Source organism: Erpetoichthys calabaricus, chromosome 12 (assembly GCF_900747795.2).
Source record: "Erpetoichthys calabaricus chromosome 12, fErpCal1.3, whole genome shotgun sequence".
Lineage (NCBI taxonomy): Eukaryota > Metazoa > Chordata > Cladistia > Polypteriformes > Polypteridae > Erpetoichthys > Erpetoichthys calabaricus.
Genome location: NC_041405.2, coordinates 40,716,128 through 40,736,805, shown reverse-complemented (window position 1 = coordinate 40,736,805; position 20,678 = coordinate 40,716,128). Strand labels below are relative to the sequence as shown.

At 39.6% G+C, this 20,678-nt stretch overlaps 1 protein-coding gene across 1 annotated transcript in view; it reads left to right on the top strand.

Moving 5' to 3' along the window:
- col4a5 (collagen, type IV, alpha 5 (Alport syndrome)) overlaps nucleotides 1-20,678 on the top strand; it is a 456,319-nt gene that overhangs the window by 230,680 nt on the left and 204,961 nt on the right. Inside the window, exons 25-26 of the mRNA XM_028815432.2 lie at nucleotides 7,417-7,608; nucleotides 17,078-17,246. Of these exons, the coding sequence (XP_028671265.2) occupies nucleotides 7,417-7,608; nucleotides 17,078-17,246 (361 nt within the window). The remainder of the gene's footprint in view (nucleotides 1-7,416; nucleotides 7,609-17,077; nucleotides 17,247-20,678) is intronic.

Sequence of the window (20,678 nt, the reverse complement as noted above, 5' to 3'; positions counted from 1 at the left end):
AATTCTTTGGATTTTTGTTTATCATTGGCTGAGTTTTCAAAGTAGCAACTTCCTTTTAATATATGACATGCCTTATGGAACCAGTAGTATTTCAGCAGTGATATTAAGTTGATTGGATTAACAGAAAATATGCAATATGCATCATAACAAAATTAGACAGGTGCATAAATTTGGGCACCCCAACAAAGATATTACATCAATACTTAGTTGAGCCTCCTTTTGCAAATATAACAGCCTCTGGACGCCTCCTATAGCCTTTGATGAGTGTTTGGATTCTGGATGGAGGTATTTTTGACCATTCTTCCATACAAAATCTCTCCAGTTCAGTTAAATTCAATGGCTGCCGAGCATGGACAGCCTGCTTCAAATCATCCCATAGATTTTCGATGATGTTCAAGTCAGGGGACTGTGACGGCCATTCCAGAACATTGTACTTCTTCCTCTGCATGAATGCCTTTGTAGATTTCGAACTGTGTTTTGGATCATTGTCTTGTTGGAATATCCAACCCCTGTGTAACTTCAATTTTGTGAGTGATGCTTGAACATTATCCTGAAGAATTTGTTGATATTGGGTTGAATTCATCCAACTCTCGACTTTAACAAGGGTCCCAGTCCCTGAACTAGCCACACAGCCCCATAGCACCAAATTTGACAGTAGGTAGCAGTCGTTTTTCTTGGAATGCAGTGTTCTTCTTCCACCATGCAAAGTGCTTTTTGTTATGACCAAATAACTCAATTTTTGTCTCATCAGTCCAAAGCACTTTGTTCCAAAATGAATTTGGCTTGTCTAAATGAGCATTTGCATACAACAAGTGACTCTGTTTATGGCGTGAGTACAGAAAGGGCATCTTTCTCATCACCCTGCCGTACAGATGTTCTTTCTGCAAATTGCGCTGAATTGTAGAATGATGTACAGATACACCATCTGCAGCAAGATGTTCTTGCAGGTCTTTGGAGGTGATCTGTGGGTTGTCTGTAACCATTCTCACAATCCTGCGCATATGCCGCTCCTGTTTTTTTCTTGGCCTGCCAGACCTGGGTTTAACAGCAACTGTGCCTGTGGCCTTCCATTTCCTGATTACATTCCTTACAGTTGAAACTGACAATATCTTTAGGATATTGAGTCTAAATCCGATATATTTTGGGATGTAACAGTGACTACTTTCCAAGAATCAGGAATAATGCTGACTAATATGTTTGATATTGGCTGTACAAGTTCTTCTAGGAAGTTTTAGCCAAACTAGTGGGCTAATGAGTAGGTAATAGGTTCAATTTTAGAAACCAAAAGTGAAAATATTAGGACTGTTCAGTGTATTCTTATGGTTTTATTTTTTATTGAAATTAGTAAAGCCATTGCTACTAATTATTAAGTGAAATTGTATACGTGTTTTGGATTTCTTACTTACAAGTTAGCTGTTTTCTTATATTAATCAGGGGAGGTGAGTTATGGAGCTGAATCTGCACTAATTGCAACCAATTGATGTCTTTTTTAGGTAGTCCTATTAGCAGTGCATTACAGTAATCTAGTCAATTAAAAACAAAAGTGTGAGGTATTTTTTCAGCATCTTGTAGTTATATGGGGTCTAACTTTTGCTATATTGCTTAAGTGAATAAATGCACTCCTAGCAATCTGGTTGATATGTGATTTAAAGTTTATATCAGAGTCAATGATTAACCCTAAATTTTTACTTGCGTCTTAACTTTTAACCTAAGCAATAAAGCATATTTCTAATACCCTTGCTATTTCCATACTGCCCAATCATTAAGATTTCTGTATTTTCCTTATTTAGTTGGAGAAAATTACTACTCATCCATTTGGAAATATTTCTAAGACATTGGATCAGAGAGCCAAGGTCATCAGGTGCTATCGATAAATAAAGCTGTGTGCATAGGTGTGGTAGCTCAACTTGTGTTTTGAGATAAATTTGCCTAGTGGAAACATGTAGATTGAATAAAGCAGCAGACCCAGAATAGATCCTTGTGGTACACCATATACAATACCATGGAACTCCAAAGTACAATCACCAGAATTAGCAAAGAAATTTCTTCCTGTTAAGTAAGACTGAAACCAATTTAAGACGCTGCCCAAGAAGCCCACCCATTGTCTATGGCAATTTATAAGAATACTGTGATCTATAGTGTCAAATGCTGCACTCAAGTCTAAGAGAACAAGAACAGATATATGGCCTCTGTCCGTATTAACTCACAAACCATTTACTACTTCAACCAGTGCAATTTCTGTACTATGATTTGTTCTAAAACCTGAATGAAACTTGTCAAGAATAGAATGTTTAATCAAATAATCATGTAGCTGCTAAAAACTGATTTTTTCTGGAATTTTGCTTAAGAAAAGCAGGTTAGAAATTGTTCTAAAGTTGTCAAAGACAGAGGAGTTAAAATTATTTTTTTTGAACAGGGGTTTAACAACTGCTGTATTTAGAAAGTCAGGGAAGAACCCCATTATTACACTATTAATTAGCACATTAGAGACTTCTTTGTGAGTTGGGTGGGGGCCGAAGTCGGGGACCTTGGCGGTCTGATCCTCAACTACAGAAGCTGGCTCTTGGGACGTGGAATGTCGCCTCTCTGACGGGGAAGGAGCCTGAGCTAATGCGCGAGGTCGAGAGGTTCCGGCCCACACCTCGACGCACAGCATGGACTCTGGAACCAATCTCCTTGAGAGGGGCTGGACTCTCTACCACTCTGGAGTTGCCCCCGGTGAGAGGCGCCAAGCAGGTGTGGGCATACTTATTGCCTCCCGACTTGGAGCCTGTTCATTGGGGTTCACCCCAGTAGACGAGAGGGTAGCCTCCCTCCGCCTTCGGGTGGGGGGACGGGTCCTAACTGTTGTTTGCGCGTTTGCGCCAAACAGCAGTCTGGAGTACCCTCCCTTTTTGGAGTCCCTGGAGGGGGTGCTAAAAGGCACACCTTCTGGGCACTCCCTCATTCTGCTGGGAGACTTCAATGCACACGTGGGCAATGACAGTGAGACCTGGAAGGGCGTGATTGGGAGGAATGGCCCCCCCTAGCTTACCTTAATCCTAGAAGTATCAAAAATAAAGCAAATGAGTTGGAGACGTATGTAGCAGAGCATAATTGTGATATCATAGCAATTATGGAAACTTCGCTAAATAACAAAGATGGGGATGAGTATAACATAAAGGGATGCACATTTTTTAGGAAGGATAGACAGAACAGAAAAGAAGGTGGGGCTGCTGCTTATGTCAAACAGAATTTAAACTCAAGTTCTCTTCAGTTGGAAGATGAGCCCCTCTTAGTGAGGAAATGTGGCTTATCCTGGAAACCATTAGAGAAAGAGACCTTATTTTAGGAGTGTGTTAGGGTGTATGAGAACATGAGATGAACAATTAAGAAGGACATTAGCAAAGCTAAAAGACAGTTGGAGAGGAATATAGCAGAAAAAGCAAAAGACTATCATAAGAGATTCTTTCTGTGTTTTAGTACTAATGAACAGTCAAGGGGGAGGTGAAGTACATCAGGAATAGTAAAGGAGAGTTAAAAGATGCAGACAGTGAAACAGAGGATGCTCTAAACTTGCATTTTTCTGAGATCTTCACAAGTGAGGAAGTGGATAACCTCCCAGCAGTAAATGGGACTACTACGGAGGTTCTGAGTGATTTAGAAACTGTAAAGAGAGAAGTACTGTTCAGATAAAATAGGCTGAAACCAAACAAACCACCAGGAACAGATTAAATCTACCCTCGAGTTCTTAAGGAGGCTAGCGAATTAGCGAATGCATATATAAACCCTCGACACATATATTTAGGAAGTCACTGCTCACTGGGGAGATTAAGAAGAACTGGAAACTACCCTTATGTTTTTCATTTGTTCCAACATGGACAATGACAACTGGATCCACCCTTACTCTAGCCAAGAGCCTATCCATCCTTCTGGGAGGTCCCCCATCTTTGAGGGCAACACACCGTCCAAGATTCTCTATCTCTGGAGTACACCTGTGCTTCAATCCCCCTAATGACTGAGTTCCCAACTATCATTACCTCTCTCTTTCTGGAAACTGGTTTTGAGGTGGCCCGTTGTGACTCCTCATCCCTACGTACCACCTCAGAATCATCAGAGACTCTGTCTAGCTCCGCAAGGTCCTGATAACGGTTTGATACTTCTAATTCTGGGGTTGATGCCCCCGCACGGTGTTCACCCTTAACCTTATGCCTTGTGACCGTGACCCACCTATCCTACCTGTCCGGTCTGGAATCTCCTCCCGTGCCACCTTAGGGGTGCACAGTATCTCTCTACCCCACCAATTCTCTACTACAACGACTTTCAACATCTTTAATTCGTGCACCCGGGAAACATGATACAGACATTTCACGGTCAGGTAACCATTACCGTATATACTTGCATATAAGTCGTTTTTTGAAACCTGAAAAATCGATCATAAAATCAGACCCGGACTTGTACGCCCGTTCAAAAATACAACACTTAATTTTTTTTTTTACATCTTCTTGCTTCCTCCAATCTCGCACCAATTTCTCAGACACAGCGAATTTTGTTGCAACAGTGCAGTTACCAATTTCTTTTGCCACTTCAACGACTTTATTTTTAAACCAGCTTCATATTTTCTTCTGATCGAATTCTCCATAATGGTGTATGAGGGTGTGAGATACAAAAAACATAAAACAGTGCAAATGTCGCTTTGGAATAGTTCGGGTATTACCGTGTGGTCACATAAGCACAATACATAGAAAAAAAGGCAGTGTACTCCGTGGTTACTCTCTCCGGTGGGCGTTTACATATCATAATCTGTTGGACCAACAGAGTGAGTTTTCCACATTCGACTTATATGACCGACATTAAAAAATACCAGAAATTATATGGTAAAATCAAGCCCTAACATATACAAGTCTCCTGTAATTAATGACTACGTCGCCACTGTCAACAGGAACGGCAGGGGAGAGGAAAGGGTTGAAGCGGTTGTGTGTGAAGATGCTAGATTGAGGCAGTGGAGATGACTTGAGCTTGAGCCTCTGCTTCCGATGTTGATGTTCCCAGGTTCCTTCATTGTCGTCTGCGTTGTCTGGAGCAGAACCCAATGTAAAGCTGACTTGGCCCAGGGTGGGAGCGGCATGATGCAGAGTAGAGGTAGCTGAAACGATTCATCTGTGTTGTCTGGAGCAGAACCCAATGTAAAGCTGACATGGCCCAGGGTGGGAGCGGCATGACGCAGAGTAGAGGTAGCTGAAACGATCCCGGACAGTCTTTAAGAGCAAGATTTATGATTCCTGAGTTGTTTTCGTCTGGCAAGGTCTCGTTGAATCTGCATGTCTAAGGATTCTCGTTCTACAGCATCACGATGACGCTCGTGGTTGGCCATCTTGAAAGTGACGTCAGTGATTCAGCGTTACCGTACTGCTGTTCAGGTATGCTGGACTGATTATTGTGACCGAAAATGTGACCCGTGCTAAGAGTCAGCAGTGATAGCCACAGTACCACCGTGCCTCAGACAACAAAGTCACAAATGGAATGACAACCACAAACAAAATACAATTAATAGCCAAAAACTAGCAACAAGTAAAACATATATATATTGTGACAGATAGTGGGAGCTGTTGTCCCCTTGAACCCTCATATCAGACACCAGATAAAAGTCCAAGAAATTACTTTATTAATAATAATAATGTGCATAAGCTCCTCCACCTCCACTACACTAGAATAAACCAATACAATTCTCAATAATCACAATAATCCTCCACTCCCAGCAGCTCAGTCACCCTTCCTCCCAACTCGGCTCGGCTCTGGGATCTCTCACAGTCCTTTTTATAGTTCTTGACCCGGAAGTGTTTCTCTTCTCACTGTCCATGTGATTGGCAACACTTCTGGGTCAGATGAAAACTCCTTTTTTCTTCAACCCGGAAGTACGTCATTTCTTCTGTCCATGTGACTGGGACGTACTTCCGGGCTGTAGGGAAAATAGTCCTTGATGGCTCCATCTAACGGCCTGGGAGTATTGGCCGGGATGAATGGCCGGCCATATACCACAATATATATTTTACATATTATATATATTTTCATTGTGCTCACAGAGTTCCAATTTTAGAGCATATGTTGGTCATGCCATGAAGCTGTAGAATGGGACTCCCTTTTTCCATTGTTTGAAGTTGTGACTCCAGGCATAGCTGGAATGGTTTTTTTTTTTTGTTTCTGCTCTGTCCATGCAGATGCTTTTTTTCTTCCATCTCTAAGATCTGAACCCCTTAAAGTAGTAATACACCTTTCCATTTCTATTATTTCAAAGATTTACATTCTGATTCAAGAAGATGGAGGTAGGGCTAATGTAACATTTATTTTGAATGGCAACTGTGGCACATATATTTATGCATAATCAGCTATGTAGCAAGCTGAGCTAATCTACCTGGATCAGTGTTATGTATACTGTGGCAGTATTCATAATATTGTCATTATGGTCAGCTGATGTACAGCTAATTTACCTCTGAAATAATAACTACTAATTGGCTGAACAGGATTGTGACATCAGGCATGCACAAAGTAGATTGCATGCATGATGTCCTGCGCATGATTCCTAGAATTCTGTGTTGTCACACTGGCTTCAGAAAGCATCATGGGTCACTGAAAAAAAGCACAATGAATTTCTAGGAAAGTAGTCAATGAACACAGCATATTCATTGCAAAAAATGTCTTGATCCATGGTTTTTAGGAAGTTATTTTTCTTTAAAACTGGATATACATTTAATAAAGAAGAAAAACTAGAAACATGTGAATACTGGGCAAATATGTCTGCTGTCTGCTTGCTTTGAACCACATCCAGGGAAAATGAACAAACTCTCAATTATTATAGCAAGCATCTATTCCTGTTTGTTTTGTGGGAGATTAATATTAATGTATCTCATTTAAAAGGCATACACTTAAAGTATTTGTAACAACAGTATTATTTATTGTTAATTCACTACTGTGAAACCATGGTGCCATTTTAATCAAGTCTCTACTGATATTATTTGGATAATCACATCAATGATTCTTCCTTTGGTCTTTCTTTGTACGCATAGTTTGTAAAGTCCCCAGCATCTGTTATGAACACTATTGTAATGGCAAATTAATAGAATCAGTACGTTGTCAGATGAATAAACCATGCATTATCTACAAGACTTACACATTAAAAAGGTGCAAGTATTAATACATTGAGATTTGTGTTTCTGTTTTTATGCTACTATGTGGCTCTTGTATTCTTGTATACCTCAGGTTGACCACTGGCATCTGAGAGCTCCTTGGTTTAGCATACTTCTAGACAAAAATGGTTCTTTTCCTCTTATATCAGTTTCTTTGACATCCTGACAAGTAATACTGGTTAATACATTTTTTGAGACAGTATGACAGTTGAATAAACTTGATCTTTTTAATGAATCAGGATTTTTTTTTCAGGGTTTACCAGGTGTTCCTGGTTCTCCTGGTTTTCCTGGTCCAAAAGGGGATCCCGGAGATGCAGTTGTTCTCCCAGGAATGAAGGGAGATAAAGGAGACACTGGATTCCCAGGACAACCTGGTTTACCTGGACTTGATGGTCCATCTGGTCGGGATGGACAACCTGGTTTTCCAGGCCCAAAAGGACAACCTGTAAGTTCATACTGGATTTTTCAGCATTTAATCAAGTATTTTTACACAAAGTTATGTTCAGGTACTGGCTATAAAACACAGTGTATTCTTTTTTTATGACTGAATATTAATTTTCAATGGTGTGTGTAAATAGTGTGGCCAGCAGGGAACATTGTAGAGCCCCAAACACCCAGCACAATTATAAACACACAGTTCTATAGTTCATTTACTGGTGTTCTGCTCTTGTGGCCATAGTGGCTCCCTCACAACGCAGTACAGAATAAATTAACATCTGTCGCTTCCTTGTTCTTTCCATTGTCCTGCACTCCCCCTAGACTCTGTCTCCACAACCAACTTTGACTCTCTGAGCCGAAAGGAGGGCTCTCTTTTAAATCTGATCCAAGGGTACTTACCACTGCTTAATCTGTTGCCTTCGGGAACGACTCTCAGGTCAGGCAGAACCAAAGAGGGCAGTCCCATGATACCATAAGGTTAACGTCCTTCCACATTCAGGTCCTGGTCTGAAAAGGACATATTGTTGTTCCCTCCCTGACTTTCTATTATCAAGGCCTGGTGGCCAAGTAAGGGAGAAGACTCCATTACTTACACTGCCATCATTCCAGCTAAGCCCTAGAGAGCATAGTGTCCAATCCCACAAGAGGATTAATCCATCCAGCCAATCAGGGACGTTGGCCCGGCTTTGCTGGGGAGTAAACACAGTCAGAGTTTGTAACCGAGTACTCAACCACACTCACTGTAGCTTTAGGCGCGCTTCCATTATGTGGTGCCTCAGGTGTATGCCGTAAGGGCACTGCAGGGGATAGTTTTTCCACCTGGGTCCCTGTTAAAAGCATTCAAATTACCAAACCTCCCTTGACTTTTGTTTCCCTGGCCATTTCCTAAAACACAGAAAACAGCCTTACCTTATTATTTGTTTCTTGTCCTCCAGCTTTCCTTGTAAGGTGGTCCTCGCCTTGGGAGTAGGGCGATTTCAATCCTTGTGACCATGTTGCCCTTCTGAAAGGGTCATTTCTGTTTTGACAGGCAGGTGTAGCAGATATTGCCGACTACCCAAGTAGGGTGGCAACGCAGTGGCTCTCTGTGATTCCCTGTGGGCTAAAGAGGGGCACTTTCCTGCCTCTATGCCTCTTGTGACCCTCTGGGGCTATTTCCCACCTGTAGGAATCAGGGCTACTTGGGTTCCTGTATCAACAAAATGGCCTTATTCACACTAAATTCCCTTTTCTCTGTCCATTCTGATCTCTTCCAGCAGAGATGTATGCTCAAGAACCTGAGACATGGACACATTGATCACATTTTGCATAAACCCAGTAACCATGACAACTCAGTTGCCATCAGTCAAATCAAGAATCAATAAATTATACTGCATAGGGCATATCTTCCTGTACAACTGGATTACAATACCGTGCCATTACTCACAATACCATGTATTGGCTCCTGAGTAGGCAAGGTTGAATATCATCCATCCATCCATTTTCTAACCCGCTGAATCCGAACACAGGGTCACGGGGGTCTGCTGGAGCCAATCCCAGCCAACACAGGGCACAAGGCAGGAACCAATCCCTGGCAGGGTGCCAACCCACCGCAGGACACACACAAACACACCCACACACCAAGCACACACTAGGGCCAATTTAGAATCACCAATCCACCTAACCAGCATGTCTTTGGACTGTGGGAGGAAACCGGAGTGCCCGGAGGAAACCCACACAGACACGGGAAGAACATGCAAACTCCACGCAGGGAGGGCCCGGGAAGCGAACCCGGGTCCCCAGGTCTCCCAACTGCAAGGCAGCAGCACTACCCACTGCGCCACCGTGCCGCCCAGGTTGAATATCATGAATATCATACATTTTTGTCACTTATGACATTTCATAATCATGATTTCTTTTGTGATTAATAGTTCATATGTTAAATTAACGCAGACATAATGAAACATAACATAATACAGGACCCTGCATATGACAGGCTTTTATTGTGCTTTCATGCACAATGTTAGCAGGCAATTAGTGTAAAATGTGTACTACCGCCTAATTTGAAAACATAATTCTTACAATGGGGATGATTGACCCTTGAATATTTACAAAAAAACATTGTTTTTTAGTTGCTAAACAACACAAAACCAAAAGAAGCAAACTTCATTTTTGCCAGAAACAAAGTTCATGTGATTTATCACATCATATTTGTTCAAGGGGAAGAATACGCTAGGTGTCTTGGAAATTTATGCATCTGTAAATCAGTGAACTAAAACCTGACTTGCAGTCAAAGTAGTCACGATATTTCTAATTGTCATTCATTAAGTGTTTTGCTGTCTACCATTCTAATTTTGCCAGCTTTTAGGCGAACAAGGGAAAAACTGCCTGGACTAATTATGCCTTAAGGTAGAAGGTGTTGTTCCAAGAACAATGCAGTATTGAATGAAAACTGTCCACAACATAAATATTACGCAGAGTATATTCTCATTGTAATTTTAATTATTATACTATTCAAAGGGCTTTTTACAATTGATCATTTTAACTATTATTCAATTAAGTAGTTGAATTAAGAATAATTGTAATATTATCATGGTTTTCTTTTTTTTGATGTAATTATATTCAGCTACATAAGAATTTTTCTATAGGGATTTACTTTGGCAGCAAAAATAGTACAGCCCAAGTAGTTAAGATAGGACATGGAGAGTCTGCCCAGATACAGCATAAATATACTGCTCAAAAATTAAAGGAACACTTTTTAATCAGTGTATAGCATCAAGTCAATGAAATGTCTGGGATATTGATCTGGTCAGTTAAGTAGCAGATGGGGTTTGTTTCAGCTGCATTGATGTTAATGAAATTAACAACAATGAGACGACCCCCAAAACAGGAATGGTTTAACAAGTGGAGGCCGCTGACATTTTTCCCTCCTCATCTTTTCTGGCTGTTTTTTCACTAGTTTTGCATTTGGCTACAGTCAGTGTCACTACTGGTAGCATGAGACGATACCTGAACCCTAAAGAGCTTGCACAGGTTGTCCAGCTTCTCCAGGATGGCACATCAATATGTGCCATTACCAGAAGGTTTTCTATGTCTCCCAGCACAGTCTCAATGGCATGGAGGAGATTCTAGGAAACAGGCAGTTACTGTAGGTGATCTGGACAGGGCCATAGAAGGTCCTTAACCCATCAGCACGACCGATATCTGGTCCTTTAGGCAAGGAGGAATAGCATGAGCACTGCCAGAGATCTACAAAATGACCTTCAGCAGGCCACTAGTGTGAATGTCTCTGACCAAAAATATCAGAAACAGGCTTCATGAGGTGGCCTGAGGGCCCAATGTCCTCTAGTGTGCCCTGTGCTCACTGCCCGGCACCGTGGAGCTCGATTGGCATTTGACACAGAATACCCAAATTGGCAAGTCCACCACTGGCACCCTATGCTTTTCACAGATGAGAGCAGGTTCACCCATAGCACATGTGACAGACATGAAAGGGTCTGGAGAAGCCATGGAGAATGTTATGCTGCCTGTAACATCGTTCAGCATGACCGGCTTTGTGATGAGTCAGTGATAGTCTGGGGAGGCATAATCATGGAGGGACGCACAGACCTCTACAGGCTAGACAACGGCACCTTGACTGCCATTAGGTATCAGGACGAAATCCTTGGACCTATTGTCAGACCCTATGCTGGTGCAGTGGGTCCTTTAATTTTTTTGAGCAGTTTATATTTTACTGGGTGACTAGTTGGGCATTGTCTATTCTGGACTTTCTGACAAGTGAGCCAATGTGCTTATACTTGAGATTTGGTTCATATGTGGTATACCGAAGTTTTGCTGCAAACTATAAGAAACCTCCTTTTCTAAAATGAACTTGGCCCAAATGTGACAGACCATATCTATGCTGTAATCAGCACACTGTTGTTATTTGGGATTTGGCCCTGATGTAACATGCCATGGTTGGGTCACAGATTAGCCAGACTTTTCTAACCTGCATTCAGGCCAGATCATTGCTGATAGTGCCAGAAAACAGTCAGAATCAGGCAAAATGTATTATGCTAGCTGGATTGCAAATCCTTTAAAAAGTTTAATAAGTAGTAGAATATACTGTAAATTAATATATTTAAAATGATGGAATTTTTTGATTATAAAAATAAAGGTAAAGATCCATTGTATATGAAGATGTATGTCAAGTTTTGATTATATCCTTTCCCCTGGTCCTCTTCTTTCAAAAACAAAATCTTGCCACTGTAACAGACAGATAAATATCCCTGCTTTGATCACACATGCACCAGCAAGATGCAAGTCAACTGCTGCACAGCTGTACTCACTGCTAATCCTGAACACACAAAAATAAGTTGATACATATATTAAAGACTAGCAAAATACCCGCGCTTCACAGCGGAGAAGTAGTGTGTTAAAGAGGTTATGTAAACATATATATACATATACATATATATATACATATCTACACATACACATATCTACATATATACTGTATATATACATATACACATCCACATATATATACATATATACAGTAATCCCTCCTCCATCGCAGGGGTTGCGTTCTAGAGCCACCCGCGAAATAAGAAAATCCGCGAAGTAGAAACCATATGTTTATATGGTTATTTTTATATTGTCGTGCTTGGGTCACAGATTTGCGCAGAAACACAGGAGGTTGTAGAGAGACAGGAACGTTATTCAAACACTGCAAACAAACATTTGTCTCTTTTTCAAAAGTTTAAACAGTGCTGCATGACAAGACAGAAATGACAGTTCCGTCTCACAATTAACAGAATGCAAACATATCTTCCTCTTCAAAGGAGTGCGAGTCAGGAGCAGAGCATGTCAGAGAGAGAGAGAGAGACAAAAGCAAACAAATCAATAGGGCTCTTTTGGCTTTTAAGTATGCGAAGCACCGCGGCACAACGCTGTTGAAGGCGGCAGCTCACACCCCCTCTGTCAGGAGCAGAGAGAGAGAGAGAGACAGAGAAAAACAAACAGTGAAAAATCAATACGTGCCCTTTGAGCTTTTAACACTAGAATTACCAGAGCCTACGAAAAAACTCGTAAATCCGTCCCACCTTAAATCGCGTCTTAAAGCCATTTGCACATCTCCGCCAGAGTCTTTTGTCATCTAAATGTGCTGATAAACAAAAGCTACTAGCAGCCAGCTATTCCATCCCCCCACCGACTTAGAATGAACTCCTAGCTTATGCCTTGCCTTGATTTGATTATTTGGGATTGAAGTGGAGTTTTACAGTGGAAACAATTCGAGCGTTATTTGGAATACACACATTTCATGTGTGTTCCGTTTCTACAGTATAGTCGTCTGTGCAAACACATTTTTAAAACAGAAACATTTTTCATATTCTAATAGTAAATGACAAAATGTAGGCATAAACTATATAACGTATGAAGCCTGAAGTCCATATATCAAAGAAACACTTTCACAAAAGGTACAAATAAGAGAACACGTGCGCTTTTCTTCAAAAATATAACTGCACAAAAAAAAAAGCCGCGTTAGCATGCCACATTGACACTCTTACTACAACTGCCGCGGTGGCGTAATGGTATCAGCTCCTGACTGGTAATCAGAGGGTGTCGAGTTCGATCCTGCACGGCTCCACTTCGAGAAATAAACTGCTCTTATTCTTACAATTTTAGAATAACAACATAAATTTCATTTCAGTCTGTAACAGCCGGTGTAACTTATGATACTGGTAAAGGTTAGCTTTTTTTTTTTTTTTTAATTCACTTTTCATTCTTGCAGTCGATGCATACTAAGCTGCCTTCCTTCGTATCTCACCGCCACTTGATTTTCTTTTTATTCAGTGTTATTGAGTGTTCCTACCAGTCCCCACATGTTGCTGTATGCTGTTTCTTTTGTACTCCAGGACATGCAGAGGAGAGAGTGATTTCACATTATTTATGCTGTTTTCACATAAACACTGCAGTATACTCATGACTGCATTCTCGTACCAATGCACTTTTTCCATCACCTTTTCCTGTAAGAAGCAATGTACTCACTTCTCTCTATGCTGTGGTTTCTATTACACACCTGAAAGAGACAATATATGTGAAAACTTCATCGCACTAATGCAATATTATTTGAAAACGAACAGCGTCAGATCAGGTGTGAAAATTAAGTTGGGTAGCTTCTCAGCCATCTGCCAATAGCGTCCCTTGTATGAAATCAACTGGGCAAACCAACTGAGGAAGCATGTACAAGAAATTAAAAGATCCATTGTCCGCAGAAATCCGCGAACCAGCAAAAAATCCGCGATATATATTTAAATATGCTTACATATAAAATCCGCGATGGAGTGAAGCCGCGAAAGGCGAAGCGCGATATAGTGAGGGATTACTGTATATATATATATATATATATATATATATACACATATATATACACACATACATACACACACACATATACATATATACATATACACATACATACATACACATACATATATATATATATATATATATATATATATATATATATATATATATACACACGTACATACATACATACACACATATATATATATATATATATATACATATATACACATACAGACACATATATATACATATACATATTTACATATCTACATATATATACACATATATATACATATCTACATATATATATATATATATATATATATATATATATATATATATATATATAGACATACATATATACATACATACATTCACATATATATATATATATACATATCTACATATATATATATATATTCGCAGCGGCGAAGTACTGCTTTTAAATTTTTATTAAGAAGAAAAGAAAACCTTTTTAAATTGAGGGAAAATATACCAATAACAATTTGTTAAGGATCTGTTTTTTTTGTGAAGCTGCCTTTACAAAGCCTCTCCGCTGTTTTATAAACGAACGCCATATAAGGCCGTCCTTTCTCCTTGCTTAGCGGTTCTGTATTGTTTTATTGTTCGTTTATTAGGATTGTTATAGTTATTGTGTAGCTATTTGAGACTCACTTTTCTGTTCAGGTGCCCATTTCCTTTATGTAATCCGCGGATTCTCCGCTATTTTTTGTTCGTTTATTGCGATTATAGTTATTTATTGATTCCCTTCTTTAGCTGACTGCCTGTTTTTTTTTGTGAAGCAGCCTTTACACAGGTTCTCCGCTGTTTTATAAACGAACGCCATATAAGGTCATCCTTTTTCCTTGCTTCGCCTAGGAAGCAGCCTTTTTATTTAATCCACAGGTTCTCCGCTGTTTTATTGTTCGTTAATTACGATTGTTATAGTTCTCTTTGTATACCACGTTGTCAGTTCAGCACTCCGGTTGTAATATGACCAAGCCGTGCAAGCTTACTGTTGAGAATGCAACGTATAGTTGTACAGGAGAAAAGCAATCTTACCTCAAATCAATGGCAACCTTTTGTAGGTCTATGAACTTAATTTAAACTTTAGGTGTACACGGTACTTTGTTTCCGAAGTACCTGCACTCGTGAAAATGTCTGTATGCGTCAGTCGCTTCATATTCTTTTCCTACATTATCAATTGTGTAATGTGTTTTTTGAACAGGTTTGATTCATCGAAGTGATCACTCGTGCTGCGCTCAGTCAGTTCACGTGAGCCGCTCTCTTGTGTGATTTTGCGATGTCTACGGCTTTATTTAATGTTAGCTAAGACCCGGCACTTAAAAGTTTCTCGCTACAGCAATTTTAACTCCGTTACAAAGTGATCCAAAGTCTCGTTTATACCTCGTGTCTTCTCATTAAACTTGTATGTCGCGAATATGGTATTGCAAACGGCAGCGGGAGCGTTTCTATAAACTTACGGTTTACATCGTGCTTTGTTTCCGCAGTAGCTGCACTTATGAATATGCTTGTATGCGTCACTCGCTCGCTTCTTATTGTTTCGCTGCCTTCTCAATTGTGTAATGAATGTTTTCTTCAGCACTCTTTGGGGCTCTTCCTTGTTTTCTATGTACTGCCTTCACAGTCAGTTCACGTGATTATGTGGGAGGCGTGATGACGCGATACGCAACTCCGCCTCCCACGGCCATCAAGCCGCAGTCTATTACAGTATATGGACAAAAAAGAGGTTCCAGTTATGACCGTTACGCGTAGAATTTCGAAATGAAACCTGCCTAACTTTTGTAAGTAAGCTGTAAGGAATGAGCCTGCCAAGTTTCAGCCTTCCACCTACATGGGAAGTTGGACAATTAGTGATGAGTGAGTCAGTCAGTCAGTCAGTGAGTGAGTGAGTGAGTCAGTGAGGGCTTTGCCTTTTATTAGTATAGAAAGGGAAAAAGCAAGCAGTGCTCCAGCCAGTAATCACATTTTATACATGCCTTACAAGATGCTATGCATGTGCACCACAATGCCTGCAATGATTCATTTAAAAAATGAGTTAACAAAAGACACCACCACATCACTTCAGAATGCAAGTGCAGATCACAATTATTCCTAACCCATTGAAAGCTGTGTTTAGTGTACTCCCATATGGGCTTAAAGACAATCAAATCACAACTGTAGACTTATCTTGCTCAACTGGAAGAGTCCCAAACCACCACCTTTAAATCAGTGGGTAACTGATATTCTGTACTGTCTGAAATTGACAAATATCTAATTCTCACTTGGAGGATCTTCGTTGAAAACTTTTTTAAATGTAGCAGGATCTTAGAATAAGAGAATTAACTATTATTGCATTTAACTCCCTTCTCCATCTCTTATTTATATAGATATTTACTTCTCCCCTTCTTTTGTCTAATGTTGCCTTATTAAAAAGCTTAAAGAAATTCTCCTTTAGCTAAGCTCTCCTTCTCAGGGGTGGGGTTTGATTTGTTTTCAAATTTGTTGGGTTATAAATTGATCTGTTTGTATGGAATGATTACAATGAAAATTAATAAAATAAAAATATTAAATGTAGCAGGATCTAATCAATAACTTTTTAGAATAATTTTCTATATCAGGGAAAGGATACTCTTCATTCCTTGCTGTTTCAAAGATTTGCTTTGACGGCCTCGGTGTCCTCTCTTTCTTTCTTTAGGGTGGGGGTTGAATTTTGAATTTTAGTTTCGTTAAGTTTGATTTGATTGTATTTATTGCTATTTGCTTTTAATTAATTAAAATTAATAAAAAAGTGATAAGTCCAATACAGTGTTATTAACCCCAAGTGAGTTAAACAAATGTGTTCTTCACTTTGAAATAATTATTCCTATTAGTGAAAGTCATTTGTGTTTAGGTTAGTATAGTTTCAATAAGTACATCAGACATATGGTTTTGGTTTTTAAAATCTAATAAAACAGGCAGAGACAGTGCTTATTTGCAGAGTGTTTGAGGATGCATGATAAAATGGTCTTTAAAACAAGAAAAAAATTATTTCACACTATCAGATAGTAATGTGATGGTGCCTGTACTTAGAGTTATATATCGCTAAAAAAGAAAAGTAATTACACAATGTCAATTTTTATGTTTTTTATATTTTTTGCTTGCAGGGCTCCGCTGCATATAAAGGAGAAAGAGGACCACCAGGTGATCCAGGACCTCCAGGTTTACCCGGTGATAGGGGTCCATCTGGTCCCCCAGGATTTGGTCCTCAAGGTCCTCCAGGAGAGAAGGGTGTTCAAGGAGTATCTGGTCGTACTGGTGCTCCTGGAGCTCCAGGTGGGCATTTTAATGCATAATGTAGAAAATTATGTATACATTGAAAAACTTCATTTTAAGGTATTTTTGATAAATGTGTAAATGCATACCAATTAAATTCAGATATGTTGCTAAAATTCCACAATGTACTTTGTGTTTCTGCTTATTAGAATGCAGATCAGGTTCTGAATTAAGAGGACAAAATTCAGACACATAAGCCTGACTAGATGTTAACCAGATTAAGCTAAAGTACAAAGTAAACTTTCTAAAGAATTTTACTTTCTAAAAAAGAATGAAATAAAAATACTTTGCACTAGTTTCAACAAAGAAATGTGTTTGTGGCTAAAACAGATTGCTTATGAGGAATAAAACATATATCTCGCATTTTCAATTGGTAAGTAGCACAGTTTTACACACATATATATAGAATCTGTATACAGTCTATATGCAGTACATATTGTGGGAATACAAAAGACAATATACAGTAATTCCTCCTCCATCACGGGGGTTGCGTTCTAGAGCCACCCGCGAAATAAGAAAATCCGCGAAGTAGAAACCATATGTTTATATGGTTATTTTTATATTATCATGCTTGGGTCACAGATTTGCGCAGAAACACAGGAGGTTGTAGAGAGACAGGAACGTTATTCAAACACTGCAAACAAACATTTTTCTCTTTTTCAAAAGTTTAAACTGTGCTCCATGACAAGACAGAGATGACAGTTCAGTCTCACAATTAAAAGAATGCAAACATATCTTCCTCTTCAAAGGAGCAAACAAATCAATAGGGCTGTTTGGCTTGTAAGTATGCGAAGCACTGCGGTACAAAGCTGTTGAAGGCGGCAGCTCACACCCCCTCCGTCAGGAGCAGAGAGAGAGAGAGAGATAGAGAGAGACAGATAAAAAAATCAATACGTGCCCTTTGAGCTTTTAAGTATGCGAAGCACCGTGCAGCATACTTAAAAGCTGCACACAGAAGGTAGCAACGTGAAGATAATCTTTCAGCATTTTTAGACGAGCGTCTGTATCGTCTAGGTGTGCGAACAGTACCCCTGCTCACACCCCCTACGTCAGGATCACAGATAGTCAGCGCAAGAGAGAGAGAAAGAAAAGTAAGTTGGGTAGCTTCTCAGCCATCTGCCAATAGCGTCCCTTGTATGAAATCAACTGGGCAAACCAACTGAGGAAGCATGTACCAGAAATTAAAAGACCCATTGTCCTCAGAAACCCGCGAAGCAGCGAAAAATCCGCGATATATATTTAAATATGCTTACATATAAAATCCGCGATGGAGTGAAGCCGCGAAAGGCGAAGTGCGATATAGCGAGGGATTACTGTATAAAAGGTTTTGTTTCTTTTCTGAGAACCACATTTAATAGCACTGATTCTAATAAATATTGTAAAGGAAATCAAACAAAAGAAGGTCAAAATTCACAGTTCCATGCTATGACCTCCAGTAGACGCTCATGCAGGCTACTGTTGGCTCTGGCATATCTGGGTTCATTAACACTAGAATTACCAGAGCCTAGGACAAAACTCGTAGATCCGGCCCATCTTAAATCGCTTCTTAAATCCGTTCACACCTCTCCGCCAGCGTCTTTTGTCCTCTAAATGTGCTGATAAAGACAAGCTGCCAGCAGCCGGCTATTCCATCCCCCCTCCTACTTAGAACGTGCACGAACTTCTCCCAGCTCATGCCTTGATTGATTATCTGGGAGTGAAGTGGAGTTTTAGAGTGGAAATAATAGATCATTATTTGGAACGCACGCATTTCATGTGTGTTCCGTTTCTACAGTAATCTGTGTAAACACATTGTTAAAACAGAAACTTTTTCATACTTTAGTAATAAATGTTACAAAATGTAGGCATAAACTATAGAATGTGTAAAGCCTGAGTTCCAAATATCAAATAAACACTTTCACAAAAGGTTCAACAATGACACAATGGTTTTCGTGGCATAGTGCGATAAGATTTGCTTCTCAGATCGCAGGAGCTTTGCTGTGCCTCACAGACATGAGTTTGATTCCCCACTGAGGATAAAGTGTTACTTTTTTTTCTTTTTAATCTCAAATGGACATAAAATTTATAAATTGGTATGCACTGTCAGTTAATGATATCGTTATATGTTCATGTGGGATGCTTCTTTTAAAATATTTTTTTAACAATTGAGACTGCAATTAACATGAACAACTGTCCTTATAACTGTTATTTTTAAGATCCATAACACACAGACAGACAGAGCACTGCGTAATAGAGAGACAGACAGGCAGAGATATATAAATTAACAGGGAAGGCACATGTACTGAAAGAAAAAAAAGATCAACATGTGCATTGTTCCTGCTGTACTGAAAAAGCTCACGTGCTCTAACTTCACCCCTCCCCCAATCTGATTCTAAGTAACAGCACAAGTACAGACGCCAGGTTTTACCAGATTAGAACCTGAGTCTTGGCTTAGAAAACTGTTGTCAGACACTCTTATCACCAGCTAAAAGTCTCAGTTTGTCTGACTGGGCCTCCCTTTGAAACGCACCATCTGCAGCTTTATTTGATCAGACAATCGATTCCAGATCATGTAACGGCCAGGGAAACCTCTCTGTAAAGCGCAAAATAGACTCAAATTCTGAACAAAGGACCATAAATCCAGTATAAGTAACACTAATAGACAGAACTTTGCCCCAGTGGTCAACCAGGATGATGGGTTTATGTGCACCCAAGAAGCCAATAACACAACCTCTATTCCTCCCTATAAAACCCTGCAACAGCTAAATTAATTGCTCTTCTCTCACTACGTTACAGCTTGACCTGGTGATAATTTGGCTGCCCATAGCGTAAATCCATAGCTGACAGGGAATAATCACAACAGAGGCTAAAGCAATCCCTCATTTTCAGAGGGCAACTTTGCTAGAATGAAAAGGTGGAATATTTGTCTATGTTGGAGTTTGGATGAAGTTAAAATTAGTTTAACCTTCCTGAGGGACAAAGAGGAAAGGGGCAAGAGATAATGATCATATATAAACCATGCGTTCTCCTTGCTAATGATAGTCACATACTGATCACATTGACTCAACAGGCATACCTTTGTTCACATCCAAGGACACTTTGTGTAAAGTACAACCAGAAGGTGCGACCAAAAGCAAAGAAAAGCCCATTACGACTCCTAAATCCATCTTATAAGATGTACTTTCAATTTTTAAACCTCCCTAAATATAACATTTTTACTTACTACATGTAAAAGTAAACTACATTTACTTTTATTAAAATGCATCTGCCCAAGTTCTTCTGCAGTGATTCAGCAGATTCTAGCTAGCTTGTTATTTATATTCCTATCCATATTATATATATATATTTAAAAAATAGACACCACTCTTAACATCAACCAATTCTGATAATATTCCTCGCACCATAACCCTCTGCTTCCTGTGTCTGAGACAATTTTGCAGCTATCAACAAACA